The sequence below is a fragment of the Hevea brasiliensis genome, chromosome 11, assembly GCF_030052815.1.
Source record: "Hevea brasiliensis isolate MT/VB/25A 57/8 chromosome 11, ASM3005281v1, whole genome shotgun sequence".
Lineage (NCBI taxonomy): Eukaryota > Viridiplantae > Streptophyta > Magnoliopsida > Malpighiales > Euphorbiaceae > Hevea > Hevea brasiliensis.
The window spans coordinates 3,352,724-3,377,425 of NC_079503.1; the positions used below are offsets into that span (position 1 = coordinate 3,352,724).

General features: G+C 34.0%; 1 protein-coding gene across 1 annotated transcript; it reads right to left on the minus strand.

Annotated features, from left to right (window-relative positions):
- On the minus strand, positions 1-5,030 carry LOC110668698 (lysine-specific demethylase JMJ26-like). Its single transcript, XM_058129677.1, has 13 exons — positions 4,896-5,030; positions 3,961-4,514; positions 3,711-3,826; positions 3,518-3,617; positions 3,156-3,288; positions 3,009-3,063; positions 2,219-2,912; positions 1,718-2,047; positions 929-1,345; positions 783-855; positions 609-694; positions 373-492; positions 1-274 (listed from the first exon to the last, which is right to left on the minus strand). The coding sequence occupies exons 2-13, from the start codon at positions 4,507-4,509 to the stop codon at positions 209-211; spliced, it is 2,739 nt and encodes a 912-aa protein (XP_057985660.1). The 5' UTR covers positions 4,510-4,514; positions 4,896-5,030; the 3' UTR covers positions 1-208.
- Between the last annotated feature and the right edge of the window lie 19,672 nt (positions 5,031-24,702).

A 24,702-nucleotide genomic window follows, 5' to 3' on the forward strand; every position in this document is an offset into this window, starting at 1 on the left:
TATAATAATTCCCAATGTATCATTTATATGCCAAACTAAATAAGAAAGGGAAAAAAATCGTCTGTGTTAAACATTAAATTGATGATTTACATCCTTCAAAACAACTTCAATTAATGTAACAACAATGTTAAAAAATTGGAAAAAAAGGGAACAATTAACTTTGGCTTCTTTGTTCTTCAGTTGCCACTTTGTGTAGAACTCAATGCTGTCATTGTATCAGTTCTTCTAAATCTTTAATTGCTTCTGCAATTGCATAGATTATCATCTTCTTGATCTGTACCCCAAAAAATGTAGGAAAACAACCTTTAGGCTCAAAAATGGCATTACCAGCGTTCGCTTGATTCTAAATAAATGATAGCAGAAAGGTGTTACCTCAAGTTTGTCTTCTCTAGCCCTGTGGTTCTTTGGAAGTTGTCTGAACTCTTTGGTTAAGCGAAGGCACTCCTGGACATTTTCAGGAGAGACAAAATCTACGGCAACTTTTGTACATGACTGTTTAGATGGAGGAAAAAGATATTAAATATAATCTCCATCTACATATGAAGGCACTATTTCATGAAACATTAGAGGAGGATTTAAAAGAAAAATATGCAAGTCTCAATATTTACCTTGAGATTCCTAACTTGGTGTGGGCAACCAGCAGGAATAAATACGGCTTCTCCAACTCTTTGTTCAAATGTCCAAGGTTCAATACCTAGAAGTGTAAAACAATTCGAGTGTCACAATAATTTTAGAAAGAGAGAAATAGAGAGAGAGAGATTCAGCTTTCTTAATATACTAACCAAATTCCTCCTTCAACTTCTTTTTATGCTCCGAAGTTAAGTAGAAACACTGGTCATGAATTGGATGGACGACCTGCTTATAACAGGTTAGTTATTAGTGAATCATAATCGACTAGTCTGAAAAATAAGTAGTCAGTATAAATTACCTGTTTTACTGGGGAGCAGTAAGTGTGCCTAAATTCCATGGAGTGCTTTCTTAAATATTCTTCTAACTTGGAGACATCCTCCCTTCTAAAAATGTCCCACAATGCACCACACATATTATCTGTTTCACCTTCACTGGGCAAACCAGGGAGTGTAGCTCCTCTCGGCTGATTATGGGAAAGCTCAAGTTGTTCACTGATTTGGGAGGGTTGCTTCTCTGTCTCAATAATCTTTGATACACCCATCTCTTTCCAGCTACCGCTGCAGTCACCAAGTTGTTCAATGGAATGATGGTCTAGCTTATCTTGCTCCAAACGTTCTTTCTCATCCTGTGCCAAATGTTTCCTTTTGAGCTGTTGAATAGCAGTCTGTTGTTCTTCACTTAAAGCTACCTCCGCAGTATGTGTCAAAATATTCACCTAAATTATTGGACAAATTTAAGATCAGTATGAGCTCCCTAACCAACAGTTGGTAAACCACGGGGTGAAAAGGGGCAGCTATTTTCTCGTCTTCAAAAAGAAAGGGAGGGGGGGGGGGGGGGGGGGGGTGGGGGTGGGTTGGTGTTGGTGTTGGTGGGGGAGAGAATGTAGAAGATTTGAAAACCCATTACTTATATAAGCATTTGCTGAAAATGGAAGAGCCCATGTGAAACTCATTCTTGACATAAACGTTTAAGTCAAATTTAAAGAGTTTGTGGAAAGGGTAGAAAAAAATAGGAGACTCTTAAGCAACTTATGCTAGAATACAAGGTGCAAGGCGTAGTAATAACATGGTGGATATTTTAGGCATACCGCATCTGACATATCACAATGAAGTTTGGTTACAGAGTCCCCTCTGCCGAGCTCTTCTGTTGTACCATATGCGATGTAAGTTTTCGGACCCATGTCTGGTTTAAGCAAATCTGGTGGAAATTTCACAGCAAGGTTAAGGATGCCAGCCTTGGGATCACTATATTCTTGAAATGGCAATGCACTGATAAACTCATCACAATGGCGTGGCAGAAGGTCTTCAAACTTATCAGATGGGGGCCAATCCTTCAGCTTCAGCATCTCAGGCCAAAAGTTTTCATATCTTCTTCCTTCTGTATAGCCCTTGAAAAATTGAATGGTACTAATTTCCACCTGAATATTTTAAAAATCAGCACTCGTGAGTAGAACTACAAAGAAGATACATCAGCGTAGGATAGATTAATGTAACTCGTAAAAGGAAAATAGAATATCTTTTTGATCACATGCATGATGCAATATTTTTGGGATGGAAAAAGAATTCCAGGTAGGATAATGGCGCCAAACCTCACAAGAAGCCAGGCAATCAATGGCCTTCACTTCAGACATATTAGCTCTTGTCTCTCGGTCCACATTTTCGCATAATGCACGCCACATTACCATTGGTTCCCAGCTCAAATGAGTTGTTACCTCAAGGGCATCGCGAACTATAACAGGTTCACCTTTAACCCAATGCTTTTGAAAGTGAAAAAGCTCTTCAACCTCTTGAATGTCATTCATAGCAGGACAATACAAGTAATTGTCCTTGGATCCTTCTCTAGAAGCTGCGCTCCGCAGCATCTCTCTCCCTGCTTCAGAATTGTTGCACATCGAATCTGCCCTTTCCGTGTCAAAACCTACTAAATCTCGCGCCTTCTTTTTCAACTCTGAAATGCATCCCATTGGAAGGATACGCTTTAGCTCCAGCACACAATCACCACAACCACCCATTTCTTTTGGAGCACAAGAAATACTTCCATCATCATTGGCATTCCACAGCACAACCGTTGGTTCACCTTGATCCTCAGCATTTTCAAAATCACAAGGCAGTGGATCTCCACCATGCATGTAATCAGAGCCTCGGTCTACGGATCGAAACTTCATTTCAGCACGACTTGACAAGCTTCCTTCACGAATTTCGTGACAACAACTGAGACACAGTTCATAAGCACATTTTGGGCAGCTGCGGTGGAGGTCAACAATAGAAGTCGCACAATGGTTGCTGCACCAAGACCCAAAAAAATTCAATAAATAAGCTTTAAGTTCAAACAATAAAATCACATAGTTTCCACCCTTCAGCACAATAAGAGATTCTTACCAATAGACACGCTCATCATTATTACAGAAGTTCTCTGCTATCTCAGGAGAGGAACCTGATTACAAGAACAATTCATAATTTATTAGCAGGAAATGAATTTAAACATAAAAACTCATACCTGAAGCTAAAAAGAAAACGAGGATGTACCTTGAATGCTAGCCTCAATTTGCATCTCTTGAGTTTGTTCTTCACAGATTTGTTCCAGAAAGGGAAGCAGAGACTTTATCAAATATTTTAGATGCTGAATCTTCTCACTGTCGGTGATGTCCCTTTTTGATGTCTGGACGTGATCAATATTATGAGCTAGTTAGAAGAAATGCTTGCATTCAGAATTTCAGTTCTGTAACATGGTGCTCCAACTGCCAATGTAATATAAGATGCTTATTTGTCAACTTACAAGTTTAAAAAGCCAACTCTAAATTTCAAAAAACTAGCCTAATGGAGCTTTTGCTTCTTTATTAATGTCCTCACAATCAATAGGATAGAAGAGGGACAGAATAAAAACAAACCTTAATCAAACCACTGGAGTGCAAACACGCATTGCAGTTGCAATTTCTACGACAATAAGGACATTGTTCTGCAATTTCTTCTTCTGTCATCTGTGGATACCTACATACATCACAGCAGAAAATGCATATGCCAATTAAGCTTCTAAGCTTGTTATACTAAAACAATGTCAAATAGTGTAGCCAAAAAATTTACCATTGTTTGATACATTGGACACAATATATTTTGCTTTTACACTTCTTGCAAGGGACAACAATTTTTCTTTCGTTTTTCATGCACTGATGACACTTTGGGCGTGCTTCTATTTTGGCCTGCTTGAAGAAAGAAAAACTGACAACTTTAGTTACCAGAGTAAATAAAGAAAGAAACTATTCCTTTCAATGTCAAGGGAACATGTATAATTCCACTATAGCAGATAAAAAAAAAATGACCAGAGGTAAATAACCTTCAAATTTCTCATTGTACGTGTCCTGCTGCTACTGCCATTACTCTTCATATCTGAAGCTGACGAGGGAGAAGAAGATGAAGTACCTAAAGAAGCATTTGCAAAATCTCCATTTTCTAGCCTTGTATACATGTGATTTCTTTTGACTGCCTCACTATCTGAAGTTCTAGGTCTTTTGCGCGCTCTTATATTCATAATACACGCTTGCTCTAAAACTTCATCTTCTGAATCACCCTCCAAGTCTACAACTACAAAACTACTTCTCTTATTCAGCCGCTTCTTTGGAATTCCATTGCCTTTCGAGAATTCAAAAGCAGGAGTCAGTTTCACTTTATTGGATGAATTTTTTGTTCTTGTTGGGAGTGACCACTCATCATCATCATCGTCCTCTTCCCGTTTCCATATCTTGCCATTAACTCTATTCTTAAGGGTTTTGTGAACTTGTCTCTTCGATGCAAGCCAAGAAACATTCGAGATTCTTCTCATCTTCTGCACATTATGATCACCATCACCTCTGTGCCGGTCTTGCTTAGAAATAAAAGCATCCATCCTCACTGCAAGAAAGAACCAGAGATAAATACCGAAACAAAAATAGAATAAAAAATTCATATTGCATGATTGTTCTTCCACCATGAACTACGATTTATAGGGAAACAGAAATTCAATAAGCAATTAACAGATTAAACGCCAATGAATTACGCATTAAAAACAATAACCATATAGTCGAAGACCATGACCAAAAGAGCTGCGGTTGAATGATAAACTCAGGTGAACTCAGCTAAAACAAACAAAAATCATCCCCATTGAAAAAGAAATAATCAAGACAAACAGAATACATATAAAGCAAAAACCAGAGACTTACAAAGCTATCAAATACAAATTATAATTTGAAAAACATATAAATTCAAAAGAAACAGAGAAACCCAAAAACGAACCTGTGAACTAATCAGGGAAAAAAAATCTCTATAGAAAATTTAGATTGAAGAAGCGAACGATGATAAATGAAATCGAAGAAGAGTAAATATGTCGTGGAGAGAAAAGTGCCTTGTGCGTGAAGACATACAAATGGCATGGGAATTTCCCGTTATAGACCTGAACCGACCTCAACTCGTTTTGATGATGTTATCCCACTCTCTTTTGGAAACCGTGTGATGCAATCTTTTTCTCGGTTCCTTTGATTTCAAGAATTAAATTGGGATGAGCATTCGGTTCAAATCAAATCGAATCAAACCGAACAAAATCAAATCATAAAAAACGAGTTATATAGTTTAAAAATCGAATCGAAATGGATGAAAAATCAAATCGAACTACTCTATTTTGATTATGTTCGGTTCAAACCGATCAGTTTTATTTTTAATTGATTTTTTAAGTTAGACTTGATTTTCAGGTTATTTTATCTGATTTTGACATCGGTTTGAACCTAATAACCATTAATCAATGAAATTAAACAATATTTATATATAAATATATAATTACATATAATTCATAAATTTTCCATAAAAATAAATCAATTCAAAAATTAATAAAACTATTCGGTTCGGTTTAATTGATTTTTTTTCTCTTTAAAACCAAACTGAACTAAAATAACTGAAATTTTTATAATATAAAACCGAACCGAATTATCTTAAAAATCGAACCAAATTACTGAATTAAGGTGGTTTAGTTCAATTTATTCAATTTGAACCGAATAATGCTCAAGCCTAGAATTAAACAGAAATTAACTTATTTAAAAATTAATATTTATTATAAAGTAGCAGGGGAAGGGGTGTTCAACTTCAAGTTGCATCACTAGACTATGCTTAGTTGTTAATACTTAGTTGATAAGGATAGAAGCTCTCCTTCCTTATTTTAAGCAGAGTTCAACTCTATTGAAGAGATTCATATTAAATGCATCAAACTTTGACATGATTTGAGAAACCATTTATGAGGAATTTGTTACTTTCTTTTCTAAATTAATTATAATACACTCACTAATTTTTTTATAAATATGTTATAAGATATAATAAAATTTTTGTTGAGATATAATAACTTATTTGGGAGGAAGATTTTATGGGGAAGGTGAGGTTTCCGAGAGCCCAAAACTTTCAGTTTCTCAACTAACTAAATTGGAGTGTTGGGAATATTTTTATATATTAAATATTAGTTATTATCAATCTTTATCTTCTCATGTCTCATCCAAATAAGGTAAGACTAGTAAACCATTATTTATTTAACTTTACCTTACCTCCTTACACTCCTCCTAACGCAGTGTAAGTATTGATTAATTTGTAAATAATTAATAAAATTAGTTCAGTGATACTATTGAAGTAAAAAAAAAAAAATTGTATACAAATGTTATTTTTCCAATGGTACAATACAAAACAATATGAGAAATGCAAACAAAAATTCTACTTTGTATCATACACTAAAAATAATATATATTCATCCTTGAGTAGATATAACTTTACCACAAAATCCAGAGCTTCCATTTCTTGTTGGCATATTTGAATGATTGTAACTTGGCCTCTTTTCTTTCTCCTTCCTTTAATCTACAGTGTCGCTACGTTGGCCTAGTAAGTTGCAATGTGCCTAAATGTATAGTGAGATTTGAAGTCTCATGTTGTTAAGGCTCTGGATGTTCCTTAATAACATCTGTCAAAGATAATGGTGAAGATGCACCACTAATTCTGCTAGGCATAGGTGTATTTCTTCGAGATTGGCATTTTGTAGGGACTAGCACACTCTCAGTCTCCAATTTTTCACTTATATCTTCATCCTCCTCGTCATCATCACCTTTGAAAACTGGATGCATATATGCATTTTGGAGATAGGTTTTCAAATTTAGGTTTGGCTCCCTTGCACGTTCCAGGGAATCTTTCATCATTGCTTCTTGAAACCCAACAAACAAAGACTGTTAATTTTGCAATTGGAAGATAGCAACAAACCTGTAATGGATATCTTCTAAATGTAGGTTCATAGCGGCCTTTGCAGAAATTATTGAACCATATAGTGAGTATTAGCTGGGCAATGAGAAATGGTATTGACTGAGCAGCTTCCTTTGTACTCAATAATCCAATCATAAGCACCTGTGAGATTATAAATGCAATGATAACGCGTCCATGAACATTGGGCCAAAATGTTGCACCGCTCCAATACTCGTGTTGTGTACCTCAGAAGCGTGTAAACTACAAAGAAATAATGTAAATACATAAAGCACTAATATTTGCATGGTTCACCCTCTCAACATAGGATTACATCCATGGGCATACCATCTTTCAGTATCATAAATAATAAATCATCAATTATAAGCTCAAAGCTATACCACCCATCATCCCAATTACACCCAAAATAATCCACACTACAAAACTACTTATAATAAATACATTAGTTAGTCTTCTCAATTTTTTCTAGACATAGCTTGATATATTTACTATTTTTACTGCTACACTATAAAGAGTGTCTTCAACTATAATAGACAATAATCCCTTCCTCTTGGATTATGCTTTTTCTCTATCTTAGGCCGAAGCCTCTTTCCCTTCATGAGACTGCAATGGGCAAAAGCTCCTTATCAATGGGTAAAGCCAAATCCTCAGCAATTAGAAAAGCTAATCTCTACAATGGGTGACAAATTCCACTCTATGAGCTGAAAGCTACTCTTTTCAATCGATAAAGCCACTTTCTATGGATGAAGCTAAATAATCTTTTTACTATACTCTTATTTATAGTGTTAATTCCCTCAATCCTAATTTGATTAGTCCTACTCAATTTAGGAATAACACTAAAATAAGAGTTCTACTCTATATAGGAAAAGGTCTCTCTCCAAATCCCATTAGGATTTTAAGTCATAATTCTAACAATCTCCAACTTGACTCAAAATCCATCAATCATTGCATATCTTGAATTCTTGGGTGTCTTCATATCATCAAATCTCCATGCTTGACTTGATCCCTTCAAATCTTCAATCTTCATATTGGGCGTAACTTGCTTCTTTCTTCAAAAAATTTTTTGCGTCATCAACTTTCTTGATTTTGCATGAAGAACCCTACCTTAATTTCAACTATCTATCATCACCATTATTGCATGTGCAACTTTCTACATGTTGCAGCAGCTTTACCGTTAATCAGATTCACCAAGATCATCCTCATGCTCTGACAATAATTATTGTGTACCACGGAAGCGTGTAAACTACAAAGAAATAAAGTAAACGCACAAAACATTAATATTTACGTGGTTCACCCTCTCAACATAGGGTTACATCCATGGGCATGCCATCTGCCATTATTATAAATAATAAACCATCAATTATAAGTTCAAAGCTATAATACCCATCATCCCAATTACACCCAAGATAACCTATACTACAAAACTGCTCATAGTAAATACATTAGTTAGTCCTCTCAATCTCCTCTAGACATAATCTAATATATTTACTATTTTAACTGCTGCACTACAAAGGGTGTCTTCAACTATAATGGACAATAATCCCTTTCTCTTGGATTATGTCCTTTCTCCATCTTAGGTCGAAGCCTCTTTTCCTCCATGAGACTACAATGGGTAAAAGCCCCTTATCTGTAACACCCCTATATGCATAGCTTGGTATATTTCACTGTTCCGGTGACTGGTGTCAGTTTGAACAATTAAGAGGATTAGAACCACGTTTAAGACACCCAGAAAAGCCTTGAATGAAAATTAATGGTGATTACCAGATAGGTAAGTATAAATAAGAAAAACAATGCATAAAAAGTTAAATGAGCCGAGGATCACAGCAATGGGTGACCTTACCGGGAAGTGACTGCGAGGTCAGTCCTAACCCTAATTTTGAACTGAAAATTGTGACACCGCGGTCCTAAGGATTATTGCGAACATAGTGGGAAAAAGAAAATCACAGAAAAGAATTGTTAAGCATGTCAAATAATTAGGTCAGAGATCCGGAAGAAATCTTGAATTACTTGCAAAACGGATTAGACCGACGAGAGGCAATTTAGTCAATTCACCCCTAGAGGTGATTTCTGACCTAACTATCCAATAAAATTGGAGAAACCAAAATTTCGGAATCGGGAATTAAATTAAAGAACTATTAAAAATTAAAGAAAAAGAAAAAAAATAAAATGGGACTTATTACATCATGATGATGACATCACATACGATGTCAAAATTAATTTTAATTTTCCCACATTTTTTTACTAAGTCAAATACAATTATTACACACATAAAAACATAAAAAATTTAAAAAAGCAAAACCATTTCTTCTTCCTTATCAATCTTGGCCGAAACACTCCACCCCATCTCCATTAAAATTCCTCCATTAAAGCTTGATCTAAGCTCTTCATCTCCATAAATTAACCCTAATTTTTCAAAATTTCCCCCAAAAACCTTGTTATCTCAACTAGACAAGAAGATTTAAGAAGAAGAAGAAAGGAGAAATTGAAGAAATTGTGGAAGTGGAACATCAAAGTTAATGTTAGTAGTTTAATTTGAAATTCTAGTTTAATACTTGTGCTTTTTGTTCATTTAACTTAGAAATTAACTTAAAATCAAAAGAAAACAACTATGGGGGACTAGATAGGAAATTCGGCCAGCATTAAGGGGGTATTGAAATTTCATGATTTTAATGGAATTGAAGTGTTAGTTAAGTTGAACTGGGTGTATAGAAGTTGATTATAAACTTTAATTGTTTTAGATTGCACAATTGTGTAATTAGGGTTCTTAAGCATCTTGAAGATTAGGGAAAAATTGGGGAGATGGTCAATTAGTACAAATGACCCTAATTGAAGTGAGAAATGGTCAATTGGGACCATTTGTGGTATGTTTGAATTGGTAGAAACCAAGTGCAATTCGGATTGGTTAGGGTCACTATTCTGGCAGCTTGCACTAGGTCGTTTTCAGAGACTAAAACTAAAAATTTACCAACCCAATGGGTATGAGGTCAATTGGGAATGAAAATAGACACATAGTGGCACATTTTTCATTTAGGAACCATGCCCAAAAAATGACATTAGGATAGTGAACAATTAGGTCAAACCCAATTGTAGTGCATCACATCAGACTAAAATGACCAAATGAACAGTATTTGTTCATTTGGCCATAACTTGGGCTATACAGGTACAAATGACCTAATGTTTGTGGCATTGGAAAGGTATGACATAGCACTACAACTTCTATGAAGAACACCAACCCAAATTCTACCCATAACCCAATCATTTTGCCACTTAAAATTAGTAGTCCAAAACTGTCAGAACCAAATTAGGTGCTCAGAAATCTGGGTTAGACCAATCCAGCTAGCCATATTCAAATGGCCATATCTTGGGCTACGAAACCCCAAAAGGAGTCATTCAAAGAGTGAATTAAAGATAAGACAATAAGAAACAACGTTTATGAAGGACACTTAGCCAAATTCTCAATGTAACCAGGCCAATGGAATAGTATAAAACAGGGTATAAAAAAACTGAAAATTTGAAATTGTGCCTAGGAGTCCTAAAAATTTGAAGGGGCAACCAAAATCAACAAATTAAGCAACCAAAATGTGGTATGTGGGTTAAATTGAAATTCACATACCTATTAAGCATAAGAAAGTCAACAATTTGACTTGAATAGTATCATGAATAGTAACTCCGAAATGCAAATTTCAAAGAACATTAAATTAAGCATATTAGAGCTAGACATAAATAATTATGAATTTATTATTGAATTTATTATACGTTATAATGCTGAAACACTGTAAAATTGTGTGTTTCAATTGAAAAAAATACCGGAAAAGAACCCGAGACATCGAGTCAAGGCCTAGAGGCGACTCGCACAAAGTTTGTGCACAACATAAAATTTTTCTGTAAATTATCTTGACAATTTATTTTGATGAATAAATTGTGATTTATTTTTATTGCAAATTTGTGAATGAAATAAATATTATGCTTTTGACCTAAATTGTTGGAATTTAATTATATGTGTTTGAATTGTCAATAAATGGTTAGTAAAATGTTAAGATAGTTTTGAAACTACAGTGTCATGAAAGGGAGTTCTCCCGCTTAAGCCACTATGCAGGGAGTCTCCTATCTACCAGCAGAGAAAGATGTAAGAGGTTTGAAACCAGCTTGAAACCCAGTTTAAGGATGCAAGTAGTTGGATTCAGACATAATAACTTCTCTAAGCTCATCTCTCAAGCACTTGAGTTAAAAAGAATTGAGTCAGAAGGGGCACCAATGAAAGAGAAAACAGAGAAGACAGAGAAATCAGAAAAAGAGAAAAGTGGAAAAGCAGTGGATCAAAGTTTCAGTGGCAATACTGGAAAAAGAAAGAAATTTGGGGGATCAGGCAGAGGTGGAAGGTCTGGTATAGGTAGATTTTCTGGGCAGAGACCCCCTTGGTCTGGTCAGCAGACATCTAGGAGTTCTCACCCTCCCCGCCCTTGTGAGACATGTGGCAAGACCCATAGTGGGATATGTGGGATATGTTATTGGGCTTCAAGAGCCTGTTTTAACTGCGGGGGCACGGGCCATCTGGCCAAGGACTGCACCAGTGCCCGTAGATTTGGGCCAGCTCCTACCACTGCAGAAGGATCCATTCAGAGTTCTGCTACTAGAGGTTCACAACCAGTTAACAGAGGTAGAGGCAGACGTCAGGGCAGCACTTCAGGCAGTCAGGGTACAGTAAACTAGTCAGAACAAGGTAATGCTCCGGCTAGAGTCTACACTATGAGACAGCTGGAAGAAGCTAAAACTTCTGACATTGTGATCGGTACATTCTCTATCTTTGATCAAGATGTATTTGTGTTGTTTGATCCGGGTTCTACCCACTCATATGTTAGTGCTAGCATTGTTAGTTCCCTTACGATTCTGTGTGCCAAAATGGATTTTGAGGTGCTAGTAACAAGTCCGTCAGGACAAGAGGTCAGGGTGAACAGAATGTATAGAGATTGTCCTTTGGTGATCCAAGAACATGTTTTTCTGTCAGATCTGATTGAAATGCCCTTCAGAGATTATGATGTCATCTTGGGCATGGATTGGTTAGCCAGGCATCATGCCATGATTGACTGTAGACTGAAAACAGTCACTTTTGGTCTCCCTCTGTACGGTGATGTGGTAATACATGGGGAGAGGTAGTTATTGCCATCAAATATCATTTCGGCTGTACTAGCCAGAAAGATTATTAGAAAGGGGTGTGAAGCATACTTATACATGTGCTAGACACCCAAGTGGGGAGTCTAGCATTGAGGGACATCCCTACAGTATGTGACTTTTCGGATGTGTTCTCTGATGAGTTGCCAGGGTTACCTCTAGAAAGAGAGGTGCAGTTTGAGATTGATGTCATGCCTAGTGTGGACCCAATCTCCATAACACCATATAGAATGGCACCAGCAGAATTGAAAGAATTGAAAGTGCAATTGCAAGAGCTGCTTGATAAGGACTTTATTTGCCCTAGTGTGTCACCTTGGGGAAAGCTAGGGCTGTTTGTTAAGAAGAAAGATGGCACTCTCCATTTATGTATTGACTATCGCAGCTGAATAAGGTGATAATAAAGAATAGATATCCATTGCCCGCATTGATGACTTGTTTGATCGCCAGTGGTGTAACTGTGTTCTCTAAAATTGACCTGAGATCGGGTTATTATCAGCTGAAGGTGCAAGAGCAGAGTATCCCTAAAACTGCCTTTAGAACTCGATATGGCCATTATGAGTTCCTGGTCATGCCATTCGGGTTAACCAATGCTTCAGCTGCATTTATGGATCTGATGAACACTATCTTTAGACCATACCTCAATCAGTTTGTGGTGGTATTCATTGATGATATATTGGTCTATTCGAGGAGTGCAGAGGAGCATGATAGACATCTACGAATTGTACTACAGACTTTAGGGGAGAAACAATTATATGCAAAATCGTTAAAGTGTGAATTTTGGCTAAAGGAAATATCCTTCCTGGGGCACATAGTATCAACAGAAGGCATTAAGGTAGATCCCAGCAAGATAGAAGTTGTCCTTAATTGGAAGCCACCCAGGAATGTCCCAAAAATTCATAGTTTTCTGGGTTTAGCTGGATACTACCGCCGTTTTGTGAAAGGGTTCTCTATGTTGGCTTCTACACTGATCAAGCTGCTTCGGAAGGATGTGAAATTTTAGTGGATGGATAAATGCCAGCAGAGTTTTGATGAACTGAAGAGATGTTTGACAGAAGCTCTAGTCCTTACTTTACCTACACCGGGTAAATAATATACAGTTTACAATGACGCTTCTCATAATGGGTTAGGCTGTGTATTGATGCAAGATCGGAATGTCATTGCTTATGCATCATGCCAGCTGAAACCGCATGAGAGGAACTATCCGACACATGACTTGGAGCTTGCAGCTATTGTATTTGCTCTTAAGATCTGGAGACACTACTTATATGGGGAGAAGTGTTACATCTACACAGATCATAAGAGTTTGAAGTATTTTGGTACTTAGAAGGAGTTGAATTTGAGACAGAGGAGATGGTTAGAGTTGATAAAAGACTATGATTATCTGATAGACTATCAGCCAGGGAAAGTTAATGTGGTGGCTGAAGCCTTAAGTCACAAGACTATGGCAAGTCTGAGAGTTTCTCCTTTGTCTATGGTACATGAGTTGAGAGCATTGCATGCTAGCTTAGAGATTAATGATGAGGGGCAGACAGTAATTGCATGGCATATACAGCCAGTGTTGATTGATCAGATTAGAATGGCTGCTCAAAATTATCATAAATATCAAAAGCTAGTGGGAGAAGTCTGACAGGCAAGAAACCCGAATTTTCAAGCAGAGAAGATGGCCTACTACTACACCAAAGGCAGAATGTGCGTTCCTAATAACATTGACTTGAGACACATCATTATGAAGGAAACACATGGGTCTCCTTTTGCTATGCATCCTGGTGGCACTAAAATGTACAGAGGGTTAAAGGAGCATTACTAGTGGATGGGTATGAAAAGGGATGTAGCTGATTTTGTCGTAAAATGCCTAACTTATCAGCAAGTGAAGGCAGAACATCAAGTACCAGTTGGTTTGTTACATCTATTACCAGTGCCTGAATGGAAATGGGAACAAATAACTATGGATTTTGTGATGGGACTTTCGAGAACACAGAAGAGTCATGATGCAGTATGGGTCATAGTGGACAGACTAACCAAGTCTGCTCATTTTCTGCCAGTCCGGATGGACTATAGCTTAGAGAAATTGGCCAAATTGTACATAGAAGAGATTGTGAGACTGCACGAAGTGCCAGTATCAATTGTATCAGACAGAGACCTTAGGTTCACTTCTAGATTATGGGGTAGTCTTCAAAGAGCCCTATGAACTAGATTGAACTTCAAAGACAGATTCCACCCACGCATGATGGCCGCTTGAGAGGGTAATTTAGATCTTGGAGGACATGCTACGGGCTTGTGTGATTGAGTTTGAGGGAAGTTGGGACACACACTTGCCTCTGATTGAGTTTGCTTATAACAACAGCTACCAATCAAGCATTGATATGCCTCCATATGAAGCTTTGTATGGCAGAAAGTGCAGAACTCCCCTGTGCTGGGATGAAGTAGGTGAAAGAAAGATGATTGGGCCAGAGATTGTTCAGCAAACAGAGGAGAAAATCAGACTGATCAGAGATCGACTCAAGGTCATCGCATCGTCAGAGTCTTACATCGATCTGAAGAGGAGAAATATTAAATATGCAGTGGGTAAGAAAGTATTCCTCAAGGTTTTCCCTTGGAAGAAAATTATGAGATTTGGCAGAAAGGAGAAACTGAGTCCACGTTTCAGTGGACCATATGAGGTTCTGGAAAGAGTGGGTCCCTTGGCATACCGACTAGCACTACCTCCTGAGTTAGAGAAGATACATAATGTCTTCCATGTGTCCATGTTGAGGAGGTATAGATCAGAACCATCTCATGTACTACCAGCAGAAGAGATTGAGTTGAATCCAGACCTCACATATAAGGAACCTATTGAAATTCTAGCATATGAGGTAAAGCAGCTACGGAACAAGCAGATACCATTGGTTAAAGTGCTGTAGAACCATCATTCAGGCCAGGAAGCTACTTGGGAACGAGAGGAGGACATGAGGAGACAGCACCCACAGCTGTTCAGAAATTGATACCAGGTAAAATTTTGAGACAAAATTTATTTTAAGGGGGTAGAATTATAACACCACTATATGCATAGCCTGGTATATTTCACTGTTTCGGCGATCGGTGTCAGTCCGGACAATTAAGAGGATTAGAACCATGTTTAAGACACCTAGAAAAGCCTTGAATGAAAATTAATGGTGATTACCAGATAGATAAGTATAAACAAGAAAAACAATGCATAAAAAATTAAATGAGTGGAGGATCACAACGAAGGGTGACCTTACCGGGAAGTGACTGTGAGGTCAGTCCTAACCCTAATTTTGAATGGGAAATTATGACACCAAGGTCCTAAGGACTATTGCGAACACAGTGAAAAAGAGAAAATCATAGAAAAGAATTGTTAAGCAGGTCAAATAATTAGGTCAGATATCCGGAAGAAATCTTGAATTACTTGCAAACTGGATCAGACCAGCGAGGGACAATTTCGTCAATTCTCCCCTAGAGGTGATTTCTGACCTAACTGTCCAATAAAATCGGAGAAACGAAAATTTCAGAATCGAGAATTAAATTAAAGAACTATTGAAAAATTAAAGAAAAAGAAAAAGAATAAAAATGGGACTTATTACATCATGATGATGACATCACATATGATGTCAAAATTAATTTTAATTTTCCCATTTTTTTTACTAAGTTAAATACAATTATTTCACACATAAAAGCATAAAAAATTTAGAAAAGAAAAACCATTTCTTCTTCCTTATCAATCTTGGCCGAAACACTCCACCCCACCTCCATTAAAATTCCTCCATTAAAGCTTGATCTAAGCTCTTCATCTCTATAAATTAACCCTAAATTCTCAAAATTTCCCCCAAAAACCTTGTTATCTCAACTAGACAAGAAGATTTAAGAAGAAGAAGAAAGGAGAAATTGAAGGAATTGTGGAAGTGGAACATCAAAGTTGAGATTAGTAGTTTAATTTGAAATTCTAGTTTAATACTTGTGCTTTTAGTTCACTTAACCTAGAAATTAACTTAAAATCAAAAGAAAACAATTATGGGGGACTAGATAGGAAATTCGGCCAGTATTAAGGGGTATTGAAATTTCATGATTTTGATGGAATTGAAGTGTTAGTTAAGTTTAATTGGGTGTATAGAAGTTGATTATAAACTTTAATTGTATTAAATTGCACAATTGTGTAATTAGGGTTCTTAAGCATCTTGAAGATTAGGGAAAAATTGGAGAAATGGTTAATTGGTACAAATGACCCTAATTGAAGTGAGAAATGGTCAATTGGGACCATTTATGGTATGTTTGAATTGGTAGAAACCAAGTGCAATTCAGATTGGTTAGGGTCACTATTCTAGCAGCTTGACTTAGGTCCCTAACCCAATTTGTATGAGGTCAATTGGGAATGAAAATAGACACATAATGACACATTTTTCATTTAGGAACCATGCCTAGAAAAGGACATTAGGATAGTGAACAATTAGGTCAAACGTAGGTGTAGTGCACTGCCACTGTACCAAAATGACCAAATGAACAATGTTTATTCATTTGGCTATAACTTGGGCTATACAGGTACAAATAACCTGATTTTTATGGCATTGGAAAGGTATGAGATAGCACTACAACTTCCATGAAGAACACCAACCCAAATTCTGCCCATAACCAAATTAGGTGCCCAGAAATCTGGGTTAGACCAATCCGGCAAGTCATGTTCAAATAGCCATATCTTGGGCTACAAAACTCTAAATGGAGTGATTCAAAAAGTGAATTAAAGATAAGACAATAAGGAACAACTTTTATGAAGGACACTTAGCCAAATTCTCACTGTAACAGGCCAATGGAATAGTGCAAAATAGGACATAAAAAAACTAAAAATTTAAAATTATGCCTAGGAGACCAAAAAAATTGAAGGGGCAACCAAAATCAATAAATTAAGCAACTAAAATGTGGTATGTAGATGAAATTGAAATTCTCATACCTATTAAGCATAAGAAAGTCAACAATTTGACTTGAATAGTATCGTGAATAGTAACTCCAAAATGCAAAATTCAAAGAACGTTAAATTAAGCATATTAGAGCTAGACATAAGTAATTGTGAATTTATTATACGTTATAATACTGAAATACTATAAAATTGTGTGTTTTAATTGAAATGAATACCGAAAAAGAACCCGAAACATCGAGTCAAGGCCTAGAGGCGACTCGCACAAGATTTGTGCACAACTTAAAATTTTTCTGTAAATTCTCTTGACAATTTGTTTTGATGAATAAATTGTGATTTATTTTTATTGCAAATTTGTGAATGAAATGAATATTATGCTTTTGATCTAAATTGTTAGAATTTAATTGTATGTGTTTGAATTGTCAATAAATAGTTAGTAAAATATTAAGATAGTTTTGAAACCACAGTGTCATGACCATATATCTTAATGCCTCACTAGCATGCCTAGTGGGAAGAATTAGTTTTAAATTTTGAATTCCCTCTCTGGCTGAAGTGTTGAGGTGTGTGCCAGTAGAGGAAGAAATTGAATGGGTACCCATAGATTGAGCTAGCTAGCCTTGATATTCCTCATAAGCCTCCGGTTATTGAGATGAACATTGTACTAATGGCATGATATAATTGTGTGTTTTTATGAAATCTGTTTTGGGACTTTCGAAATGAGACTGTTTTGACAAAAATTATAAATTATGTTTTGTATTTATTTTTCATTTTCAGTACCATATGTGAACAAACGTGAATTGATTTATGCATAAGATTTTATTTTAGCATGTTGTGCACCACTAAGTCATAGTACTCAGCGATAGCTGTTTATTGCTGTCGTAGATAGAGAGACTAGTAGAGCAGCAGAGTGAGCTGCTGAGGATTTCAGAGCTACTTCTGGACCTTTTGTCAGGTGTAATTTTATTCCCTTATTGTACATATTTATTTTGATGTAATTGACAGTATGTACATTTGTAAATTGTAATAATATTATTTTGGATTTTCTGCTGTAAATTTAATCTGATGTATGTAAATTAATTTTTCTTTAATGGATTGTGAATGAATTTATTTAGCATTATTTTTGAAAATAATTGAGTTGAAAATTGACTTGAATTGTGGAGTTTGGAGAAAATTGTGCTGATTTGAGTTATAATGGTGGTTGTGAGTTGATGAAGTGTTATATTGGAAGTGTTTTCTATAGGTAAAATTTTCGGTTTTCTCAAATACACCAGCACTCTGCTGAAATTTTTCCAAAATTTACGGAAAAATAAAAATGGACAAAAATTTTATCAAATCTTTAAACTTCAAGTAATTGTTTTTAATACCTGCTGAAAAAGCTCACCACTTTCAAAAAGTATGAAAATTATTTTAAAATCCCTTATAGTGTGTTTAATGGGTTATCGATAGACGGAGTTGGTAATTCGTTAGGTATACTACGGAATCATGTTATGCCTTACAGAGTGATAAGGTGTGACATTATCAATGGGCAAAGCCAAATCCTCAGCAATTGGCAAAGCCCCTCTCTATAATGTGTGACAGCCCCACTCCATCGACTGAAAGCCACTCTCAATGGGCAAGCCACTCTCTTCAATTGGTTAAGTCACTCTCTACGGGTGAAGCCAAATAACTTTTTTACCATTCTCTTATTTATAGTGTTAATTCCCTCAATTTTAATCTGACTAGGAGTCCTACTCAATTTAGGAGTAACACTAACATAAGAGTTCTACTCTATATAGGAAAATGTCTCTCTTCAAATCTCTCTAAGATTTTGAGTCATAATTCTAACATCTTGGTTGTAAATGTTGGAGATGCCTCATATAAAAAGTTTAAAGGAGATAAAAGATTATCTTCAATTAAATTGAAAAGATGCTGCTAACAACTTCTATCATGTTTTTTTTTTTATTTATTTTAAATTTCTAATCTTCAACGAATTATTAGAATAAATTTCATTATATAAATGAATAAATTTTAATAACTATCCTTGAACTTATCTAATTGTAACACTAAAGTCCCTAAACTTAAAAATGTAACATAAAACCCCATCAACTTTTAAATTTTGCACAGTAAAATCTCTCTAACCTCAAATTACCAATTTTTAAGTAAGACGACTGATAGCCAAAGATGGAGCTTAGTCAGTATTTCTCTTTTCTCTCTCAAGCCATGTGTAAATTGAATCCTTTTTCTCTCCATAGATAGAATAATTTTTTATATGTAAAGAGAATAATTTTACACTTTGCATAAGGGAGGAGAGATAAATATTGACTAAGTGTCATGCGGGAGCTATTCACATCAGTTTCTAACTGATAAATTAGTAATTGAAAGTCAGAGGGATTTTACTGTGCAAAATTTAAAATTTTAGGGGGTTTTATATTACATTTTAAAGTTAAAGGACTGTAGTGTTACAACTATATAAGTTCAGGGACAGTTATTGAAATTTATCCGATCAGTTTTGTTCTTACCAGTTTGACGTGTTTTTTCAAAGCTCTTGTGTGAAACAAAGGTAACATCTAATGGCAATAACTTAAATGTCATACGTATCTCCAATAAGCTCTTCCATCCAAACTACAGCATTACTACTTGAAAATATTTCAAAAAGAATCATTAGAAGAACAGCAGCTAAAAGCCATCCAAACCTGCTGAATTTTGACCTAAAAGTTCTAAGTTGAACTTGAATCACATGGCCATACTCAATTAATTGATGAAGCTATTGACCCCATGCAATAGAAAATTGTCATTTAGAATGAATATTACATTAAGTCTTTACCTGATGACGAAACATGATGTACGCAAAGGCAAAGAAAATTATTATGAATGGAAGGAGAGTTGGTGTCACTATTGCATATACAAGACCTAATAGAAAATAGAATTGTACACGAGGTTCTCCAGTATTGAAACCAATGCTTCTTGGATCTGTTGCCTCTTCCCTATCCTTTTCAGTCTTAACCAGGAAGATCTTCAGGTGGAATATTATTAGTGTTTTCAAAATTAAAACTTCTGCTATTCCAGACCATCCATCAAACATTATGTACGTTAAGAAGGAGGTTACGTTAAGAAGGAAGTTGCCTTCATTGGAATAGCCACACCAATTGTTTTAGGAATTCGACGACTAAGAATCATCAATGAAAATGATGAGCAACTATACATAGAATATTTAATCTAATAAATTTAAAATGGTCGTACCATTATTCAATATGAGCAACTATACATAGAAATAGTGAAAAAAAAAATTAATTGCAAGAAAGCTTATACGTTCATGCTTTGATTACCATATATGATTTGTTTAGAGTTAAGCTTCTCTAGGGAAATTATTGTATAGGATCGAGTATTTATTACTGTACTAAAAGTTTAAAATTTTAAATTTATGACTTTAATTTTAATTTCAATTTTAAGATCGAACATTTATCACTGTGTTAAAAATTTAAATGGTTGACAGAGATAACTTCAACTCTTTACGCAATAATCTAAGCATCATAGATCAAATGTAAAAAATTTAAATGGTTGACAGAGATAACTTCAGCTCCTTATGCAATAATCTAAGCGCCATAGATTAGAAGAATCTAGGCAAAATGTTGGCCTACTAAGCTATCTCACTTAGTGTTAAAAATTAGAATTTTTTTTTCTTATTTGAGATTGTTCCCACCCTCATTCCATTAACTCATCTTAATTTGTATAAAAGAGTTTATGTGTGATTGGATACTGCAGCTTTTTCAAAGCCTCAAGAAAGCAAGAGAGCTGTAGATGATAATTAAGAAGACAGGAAAAGAAGGTTCATTATTAGTTTGTTATGTTTTGCTTATTTGTTAAATGATCAATTTTTTTTCCCTCACTTTTTTTTTTTATCTTTTTGTTTTCTTTGATTTCCTCTTTGGACAGCCACTGGTGAGTGTTTTCATTGTTGGCAATCCTTTCTCTTTCTCTTTTTTTTTTCCCTTTCTCATAAATCCCATATGTGCACATGTTTGGAATAGTTTTTGGATATATCTTCTCAGATTTATCATTAATGATAGATTTTAAGTGAATAAATCTTCATATTTATTTTTATTGATAGATTTTGAGGTTTTGTGGTGTTTTTTTTTCTCTTTTAATAGAGTTATTATATGTTGTACGAGGTACAGATCTTTCATTCAATAAAAGATCAAAATTTGAAGGTTATTTGACAAGCTCATAAAAAGATTATAAAGTCAAAGGATGGAGCAAGCCCGCTTATTGACTAATTTACATACTTTATTAATAATATTGAATATTTTAAATTCTTTATATTATTTTTTAATGAGTTATTAACTTCATCTATATAAAAATATAATAGGTTAGATCTAATTAATAAAATATTTTTTTTTCTTCTCTTTAAAAAAAACCATTATTAAGATTTTCTATTTTTGCAGTTTCTAATATTAGTGTGTTGATCCTTGCTTAAAAAAATATTAGTTGGTTGATCTTTGTAATAATTTATAATCATTAATTACAAAAAAAAAATCATAAAGTATGAGTTAATTGAAATTTAAATATCATTATTTAAAAATTATTACTGGCATCATAAATAACTATAAATATTAATTTATTAAACTTCAAATAATTTTATTCTCTTAATTAAAATTGTTTTAGATCGTGAAGTTGCTAAGTTTCATTTTCTATACAATAAACTTTAATTTAATATATGATTTACCTTTGATAATTCATAAATTAATATATACAAATATTTTTAAAAAAGTTAAATTAGGATAAGTTATTTTTTGCTTTTTTCTTTCAGATCTCTTCCTTGAATGGTCACGGGTAAATTTTCCACTTATGGCTATCCATATATCAATTATTTTATTTTATTATTTTTTATTAATTTTTTTCAATAAATTCTCAATTCTATTTATGTATATGAGTTTTTCTGCTCATATTTATATCCATTAAGAACAGATCTAAAGATTTTTCTTTCCAATATTAAAGTCCTATTCTCACCTTTGTTGGGGTTTTATTCTCTCCTTTTATTTTATTTTTTTTGCCGTATATAAATAGATTATTTGACAATTTAAATTATAGCGTGGATTGTTGATTTCTTTGATCAAAGACTTTGAATCTTTAATGATATTTATTAACAAAGCTTGATAATTCATCTTATTCTTTTATTAATATTCAATAATTTAATCTTTTTCATAGGTCACATAAATAACAAGTTTCAAAAAGAATAATATTATGAAAATTTTTAATTTTTCAAAATTAAAAAATTACTCGGAAGATAAATAATTCTCGATCCAGGACAATGATCTTAAAATTTTCATCAAATAAATAACAATAGAAACATAGAAAAAGAGAAATACGTCACACCAAAAATGATATCAGGCCTCGTAGTGTAATCAGTAATTTTTATAACTATTTCCTTTCTATAATGTTGGGCCTTAGCCTTAAAATGGCTAATAGTTCAAGTGGGCTTTTGGAGAGAGAGAACTGCTGATATTTTTGAGATTCATGATATTGAACTCTAACTTTGTTTGTCAAAATAGCTAAAGGCCTGTTTGGCACTGTTGTTAAAACTGCTGTTAAGAAAATCACTTTTTTAAATATACTGGTTAGAGAGTATTTAAAAATAATTAAAAATTAAATTTTATCAGTTTTAGTCATAAGAACACTAAAATAACAAAACAGCTTTTTTCAAACTACTTTTCTCGACAGCGTTTAAAATGATGCTTTTATTCGTAAAAACAGCTTTGCACTCTAAAACTTAATGCCAAACAGGGCTTAAATCGTTTGAAGTTTTGCCGAGCTCTATTTTTATGGCCTTGCATCTTTTGGTTTCCCAAAACTGTGCCAAGAGCAGATCATCAAATTCAGATTTGAGAAAGAAATGAAAGGATATGATGGTGGATTAGAGATAATCTTGCACCTGCTATGCCAATCATCTCTTCAGTAGCTGAAGAAAGATCCACTGGGTCCATTTATAATATTCTGGTTCAATAGTCGAAATTTCTTGATCCCAGTAATAGAAAGCTGGTGCATTCATTTTGAACGCGTGTAATAGAAAGAGGTGAAGAAGAGTTTGTGAGAAGAAATCCCTCTTGCTGATAATGTTTGGCTCTGGCTATTGTTCTTGTTGTCGTCATCCATTTTCTTGATGGGCTTTAACATGTATGATGAAGAGTGAAGACTGATGATCAACATTAGGGGTCCAATATTTAAATTATAATATTTTAAATTATTAAAATTTCAAATAAAATTGGCTTGTTAGTTCCATTTTTTTATAATTATTCCTAAATCAATATGGTAATCCTTTTATTATATGCCATCTAACATCATTATAACAACTCTCATCCTAAGACAATTTACTATAATACTATTTTATTGTAGAATAAGCACTTATATTAGAAAGGTTATCTAGAATTCATATTACTACTTGAAATATTAATAAAATATTAGTTAAATAGGTTAATCAAATTTTATTTGGAAATTAAATTTAATATTTTTAATTATTAAGTTTTAAACTAATTAAATAATGGTTTCAAATTACTTTTCTTATCATAATTAAATAGGTTTTTTTTAAATAAAGTTTAATTACACTTAATTTATCATATTAGTAAATACTAATGAATAATTGAATATTTGTATTATCTTATGTTAATGAGACTTTCATCAAATGATAAAATAAAAATCAAGAGGTCATCTTCTATATCCCACTCTTATTTGTTCTTAATAGATTATTATTTTAGCTATTATCTTGAATCGAAAAACTTGATTATGCTAACAGAGTATTTAAGTTAATTATTTGGCCATTTGACGGGAAATACGCTTCATTTGGTGGTAATCTATCATAGTTCAACTCCATAGTTTTTCTAAGAGCCCAATTTGAAAACCATTAAATCTAATATTTTATGAAGAGAAAATATATACTTCTTGTCATTGCACTCCTATTTAAATAACAAAGCATAACACCAAAATTTCATGATAAAAAAGAAAAAATAGACTAAAGACAAATATAAATTTATTCTGAAATGATAAAGATCTGGAGATTGTTGAGAGAAATATAAAATAAATATAAAAAAATAAAAAAAGAAAAGGTGAGGGGCAACTATCGGTTAAAATACTCATCGGTGGCTACCTCAAATAGCTTGCAAGGGAAAGAAGAAGAGAGAGGAAAGAGAGAATTTATAGAGGCAGTTAGAGTTAAATTTCATTCTTTACATTTTTTTAAAAATTTTGATTTTGATTTAATTATAATTTGTTTGTTCCAACTTTCAAGTTAAAAGCTACTTAATAGTTACTTAGATTTTGTTTAGATGAGGATGAAGAATAGGTAAATAAAGGTAAGAAATGATAAATTAATGTAGGGTAAGAGTAAACAAAGGTAAATCATACCCTCTTTTACCCCTCAAATCTTAATTTTTATTAAAGAGGGCATATGAGAGCTATGACTATTTAATTTATTGCACTATTAAATTTACAATTTCTTCACATCTTTCCAAATATAAAAAATTATACATTACTTTTTTGTACCTTTTTATTAATTCACTTCTTTACGAATATGAAAATTATTTTATTATAATTTTTTTTACTCTTCCACTCCTTCCCCTTTCATTAATTACCCTTTGCTCACCCCATTAAAACATAGCCTTCTAAGAAGCCCACCAACTTAATTATTTTACAATTATACTCAAAGGGCTAATCATGTCATTTTATGTAGAGCCAATAAAGACTTAGTTGATGTATTTTGGACTATAAAAGGGGATGCGT